General features: G+C 43.1%; 1 protein-coding gene across 1 annotated transcript in view; it reads right to left on the bottom strand.

The window, feature by feature from the left end:
* Positions 1-3,234: 3,234 nt before the first annotated feature.
* The window catches only part of msrab (methionine sulfoxide reductase Ab), a gene marked incomplete at its 3' end in the record, with an annotated part of 94,974 nt that continues 91,918 nt past the window's right edge, over positions 3,235-6,290 (bottom strand). Inside the window, exon 6 of the mRNA XM_079574243.1 lies at positions 3,235-3,444. Within this exon, the coding sequence (XP_079430369.1) occupies positions 3,235-3,444 (210 nt within the window). The remainder of the gene's footprint in view (positions 3,445-6,290) is intronic.

Here is a 6,290-nt window from a genome sequence, read left to right as displayed (position 1 = left end):
CGGAATTTATGGGATTTTATGGGAATTAACAGGAAATGGATGCAGCCGAAGGTCGCTTCTGTACAGACAGATATAAATGTGATTGTTTTACACAGGGTCTGAAGAGGACCGTGCTTACGGTTGTGGCCGATACAAAGTTGTGTCCATCTTGCAGTATCACAATATTGTATTTATAGTTTAGTGCAGCTACACTCTTCCTGTTGGTCACTGTTTGTCATGGTCAAAGTTAGAGACAGGTGAAATTAACCAATCACAGTGTGATCAAACGAAATCATTATAGAAATCTTTGCAGTTTGTCAAATTTCGGTTTAGGAAAGTTGAGGATCATGTTTTGACTCTATGGTGACTCAAAATGTATGTTTCAAATGAATGGGTCACTAATAGTTCACAATGGTGTGTTCATGTCAAAGTTTTGGCACTTTTGCAGCCCTGTCATATGACTGAGCCTGAGAGCGGGTGGACTTTGAGCAGGACCTTCACAGGCTGTGACATGAGGAAAGCACACAGGTCATATTAAAGGTCTGTTCTGCAGAGGTTTACAACCAAACTCTGACCAGGTTCAGCATCTTCACCAGGTCTTTGTTCTTGGGTTGATCTTCACATTTCAGACACAGCACGTTCATCTGTGGGACACAGAACCCGCCTTCTTTCTGATCTGTATGATGATTGGTAATTTCCATCATCGCTTTAACCAATGAACCTGAACCTTCAAGTGTCTTGAAATTAAACCAAGGATGAACCAGACTTGTGCTTCAAAGGTCATGACATCATCATCTGGGCTTTCCCAAACTGTTTAAAGGTACGATTAGTATTCGCACACCCACACATCAAAACTGAGCTCAGGTCCATCCTGTTTCCACTGCTCGCTCTGAGATGTTTCTCCAGCTCTCCTGGGGTCCACCTGTGCCAAAGTCACTGGATCGGACGTGATTTGGAAAGACACACAGCTCTCTCTGACTTCCCACAGCTGACAGGAACTGTCGGACTCAGAGACAGGTTTGTATCGAGGAATACATCTGAGGAAGCTATAGAAGGACTGTTTTGAAGAGCACCGTGGGCTCCATCACTCGTTATAGTAGACGTTCAGAACCACCAGGGACCAGAGCACAGGAGCACATGACTCCTGTGCTGGCCTCTGGCTTCCTTTGACTTTTAGAATCCAGTTTAAAATGTTACTGTTTGTTCTGAAATCTCTCCATGGTCTGGCACTTTGCATGCTCCGGGCAGAACATTGAGCTCTTCTGACCAGCTGCTTTTAAACTGTAGCCCATGGTCCAACCGAGTAACCAGAAGTGACCGAGCCTGTGCTGAACTCTGGAACTCAGAGCGGCCTCTTCTGTTGACAATTTCAAGTCAAACTCTTTCCATAATTCAAGCTGAGCTGGACATTTTGACTCTGCTGCAGTTTTTATTTAAAGGGCTATTTTATATCTTGTACATGGCTGTAGTACTACATTCTGTTGTATTATTCCATCAAGTGTGTTGTGTGTGTTTTTTTATTGCCTTGAACTTGACCAGGACTCTTCCTAGAGCTAGAAGTGCCTTGGTCAGAGAAGAGACCACTCAGGAGAACCTACAGACGGACGACAGGCCTGAGAGCCGTAGACATGGCTTCATTCCTACATTTGGTTTGTTATTTTCTCATCAATGTACACACAATACCCCATAATGACTTAATGTCTTAATGCATGTCCCACTGGCAATCTTATTTCTACATAGTCCAAACCTATAATCTGCATTGATTGTCTTCATTCAAGCACATTTCAAGCCATTTCTTTCAGATCATTTGGCTTTGTTTGACCCGTGGCACCGGAGTGTGTTCTCTGGCCTTCTCAGCTCAATCATTCATAAATCTATGGAGTAACACTGACCCGGAGCCCAAGTGCAAAGATTAGGCAGTGAGTGAAGTTCATGTGGTTGTTCACTTTGTCCCGACACTGAGGAGAAACAATACAGTTATTTTGAAAATTTATTTGTACTGATTGCACTGCCACATGGTGAGAAAGTAAAAACGGACATAAAAGTCCTTCATCACAATCTGACACAGGCATGCTGATGTACAGTACTGTGGTGTAATGGCGCCACCTCCTGCTTACTTAGCGGTACTGCAGCCCTCTCAGCCCTGGCACACTACACCATTTACATCAGCGTTCAGAAGATTACAGGGGCCACTGAAATGATGCTGCATTTACATGAATGGAAGTGATAGGGCAGTTCTAAAATATAAACAGTATGTCCACTCATATCGATGATCACATGTATCTATCGCAGTAGTTGTAGTATTAGAAGAAGAGTAGTTTTCATATATATTTATTTGTTTTCCGAGGTTTCAATTCTCTTTTCAAAGACTTTTTGCCGTAAGTTTGTTTGTTTTTACACCACACACTATTTACTTTGATATGCCCTTTTTTACTTGTAAAACCTTAGATTAAAAGTGTGGATGTTTTCCATGTAAGTGATGAACACGAGGTGAACACGAGGTGAACACGAGGTGAACACGAGGTGAACACGAGGTGAACACGAGGTGAACATCGCTGATATTCTTTATGATCTCATCTCTGTGTTCAGATCTTTTGCACATGCAGTACCTCAGGTGTACTAATATGTGTCTGTAAAGCTCTCTCTGATGAGTAGAATTCACCAGGGTCACCAGGGTTGAATCTATATGGAGAAAATAGGCCTACTTTTCTTTTCTTTTTTCAGCCTTTTACTAAATCAAATAATAAAGGTTGTACTTTTTGAATATTGCCAAAATGATTATTATTATTTGTAAAAAAGAAGGTTGAGGAGCTCACCAGGATTTAAACCGGTGCTCATCGAGGTTCCAGAGTGGCTCAAAAACATGGGTAATGTTAAAAATGGGGCCGAGGCGTGAAGAGGTTTTGTGAAATGCCACACTGCCGTTTCTCTGGTTGGTTCAGTGCTGCACCCTGAGCCCTGCTTAGACCTGGTTTATTCCTTTTTATAGAAAACAATTGTGAAACCGCGGCACAATTAGACCCGGCACTCGGTGACCTCTGCTCTGAAGGTTTGTTTTGTGCATTCCAAGAGCCGATCCTGCAGCAAGTGATTGTAATCTAAAAGTGTGCCTCGTTTATCAAAACAACAATGAAAATGACTATATGAACACAGCGATACTACGAGCGTATGTTCACTCCGGACCTTGCTCTTCAAACCCACGCTCCACTGGGATCCCCCTCTACACTGCAGGTCTAGAAGAGGTCGGAGTAACGCCTACAGCTCCTCATGGTTCTCCTCGTGGTTCTCCTCAGGGTCATCCTCTGCACCTCCGCCCAGGGGACAGCTGACCCCCGTGCCCCGCAGGCCGCAGTAGCCCTTGGGCACCTTCTTCAGGTACTGCTGATGGTAGTCCTCGGCGTAGTAGAACTGTGTGCGCTCAGAGATCTCTGTGGTGATGGAGCCCAGGCCTTTCCTGTCCAGCTCCTGCAGAAGAAACACAACGAGAGGCTTAGTTCACAAGCAGACTGACGGAGTAGGTTTGTGCGGGCAGAGTCTCTCCATACACCGCTCTGACCCGGTCAGACTTTATGTGCTTCAAAATGAGAAGGACATAAGTGAGTTCTCTGTGACGCAGAAAGAGAGATGAAGAGAACAGGTCTGGTTCTGATGATGGCTTCACCATCACAGTGTAACAATGGTCAAAGCTCAGAGACTTTACATCCCCATCTGAAAAGTTAGGGAACCTCTATAGATCCATCAAAGTGTATCGGAATAGTTCTTAGTCCATTGAAAAGAAAGAAAGAAAGAAAAAAGAAAGAAAGAACAGAAGTTACATAGAATATTCTAATCCAGACACAATATTGTGTAAAATCAAATGCAACAATCTGTGCATTTATCATTTCTAAAAATGTGGAAACATTAGATAAAGCCAAGGAATTCAGATTTGGATATTTGATCAATTGTGTAGTAAAGATTCTGAAAATGGCACCAGAACATGCAGCTGAATGTGCTGGGGACCATACTTTGGGGATTTTTACACGAATACATGGCCTAAAAGATCAGGAAGTGTAGATTTAAACAACTGTAATGCTTTTCAGTGACATTTTTATTTATTTATTGAAAAAGTGGAACATGATCTTAAAAGGAGGCTGATCAAAAGAGAAACGAGCTCTCGCTCTACCTCCCTCCGTCCACAAGGTGGTGGTGTAATCCTACTTTCTAACTCCGCTCACACTGACCTGCTGTAGGAAACATCACTGCATTCAGTCCACATTTTGTTTTACACCCACTGAAGTCTGAAGAATGAACCCATGAGCTAATACTAGAAACAATAGCACCACCCAACTTGAGATTTTGATTTCATTTGTGACAAATGGTGTGATGTCCTTAACTAGCGGCCCACAGGGAGACACAGGCTGACCACCAATGGGTCACTCCAAGCTCGGACAGTGAGGATCCGGCTTCTCAAGGCCATTTTCTGTCCAAACTCTTCACTAGATAAAAGCCATCAGCCGCACAAGAACATTCCACATGGCTGGCATTTACAAAGGGTTTCCAAAGATAAAACATCTTAAAGGTCTCGTTGCAAACGTTCTCAAACTTGGATTAGATGCTTGATTTAGGTTTTAGATCCAGATTCAGGTCACTGCACAGAAGAAAAATGAGCCGCAACCGAATATTTAATGCACTTACTCCGCAGTGGTTAGCGCTCGTGGCTCACAGCTGGAAGGTCTTCCCTCTGGACCAGTGTAAAGCCTCATTTGAACGCTAAGACCTACAAAACAAATCTTTTTCCTTGCGTTGTTGCTGTGTTGTCACTTTTCTGCCTTTGTTGCATTTACGTCACACATTTTTGTCACATTTTCCATCACTTTTTTATCATCACGTATGTGTCATTCTTTTGATGCATTTTTATCCTCGTTTTCATTTCATTTTTGTTACTATTTTGACTCTTTTTTATCTAGAATCTTTTAGATTTGGGTAAAGCCAAACTGGAGAAAACGTGCTGGGTTCAGGTTAAAGGTCGTCCCAGCGCCATCAAAGGATGGGTCAAATAAAGCACCTTGTCCTTCATTAGAAGAAGAGGAAGCTGCACGTCCAGGTAAAGCAGCCTCTGGATTTTCAAAGCGAAGCTGCACAGATTTGATCTAACAGAAAATATCACCACCAGGAAAATGACACTACCGTCGCTACGTTGCCCTTAAATTAGGTTGGACTTATACAACTTATGAACGGTGCACAAGCTCAAAGTGACTTTTAAGAAGAAAAGCACAAAGGGAAGAGCCAAAAGTCCCTTTACTCTTTTTGAAACACAAAATGATCCATTTAGAATGTGGAGAAAGGGAAAACAGGAGAAACCATGTCCTCAACTCTGTCCCATTTGGTCCATTCATAAACAGCGGCACATTGGACACGCCCACGTCGCATTAGGACGCGCCCACGCACGGCCACGACTCACGGAAACACAAAGTGAGGGTTATTTTATTCTACACAAGCGCAAATCGAGTTGCAAGCAAACGTGGATCAGAGTTATTTATTCACGCGTCACATTTACACATCAGATCTGGAGCCCTAATTCTGTGAAACAAGTTCAAATGGTTCATGAGGTGCTGGATGATATTTAGCACCTGTCTCCATAAAGCACTCCCATGTTTTTGAGTTCATTTCAAAACAATCCTGTAAGTTTAAAACCAATGAGATACAGCAGTGCTTCAGTAGTGTTTCAGTAGTACTTCAATAGTACTTGAGTAGTACTTGAGTAGTACTTCAGTAGTACTTGAGTAGTACTTGAGTACTTCAGCATGCAGCATTATGTCAGATGTAAGTATGAGAATGCAGCGCGTCCCTCCACACACTAACCTTACAGTCTGTGGCTGCACTGCCTCTGCTCACTGCAGCAGCACAGGGGAGGGGGGAGGATGGAGGGGGAGGAGGGAGGGGGAGGGAGTGAGTGTGCAGAGAGTGAGGCAGCACCTCAGCCACATGAGACAGTGCCCCCTACTGTTCACCCAATGTTGTTTACAAAGACTAGCTTGTGTGAGTTGCAGTGTCCAGTTGTAACATCAGTCCCACTCTAAACTAGCAGCTTTATGAACTACTACAGAGGCCCTGCGTGTAGTATGTGTACTACATCTGACATCTTAGTACGTGTACTACATCTGACATCTTAGTATGTGTACTACATCTGACATCTTAGTATGTGTACTACATCTGACATCTTAGTACGTGTACTACATCTGACATCTTAGTATGTGTACTACATCTGACATCTTAGTATGTGTACTACATCTGACATCTTTGTACGTGTACTACATCTGACATCTTAGAAC

The sequence above is a fragment of the Gobius niger genome (assembly GCF_951799975.1).
Source record: "Gobius niger genome assembly, chromosome: 16".
Lineage (NCBI taxonomy): Eukaryota > Metazoa > Chordata > Actinopteri > Gobiiformes > Gobiidae > Gobius > Gobius niger.
Note: the sequence above shows the minus strand (reverse complement) of the source record. Positions and strands in the feature narration are given on the sequence as shown.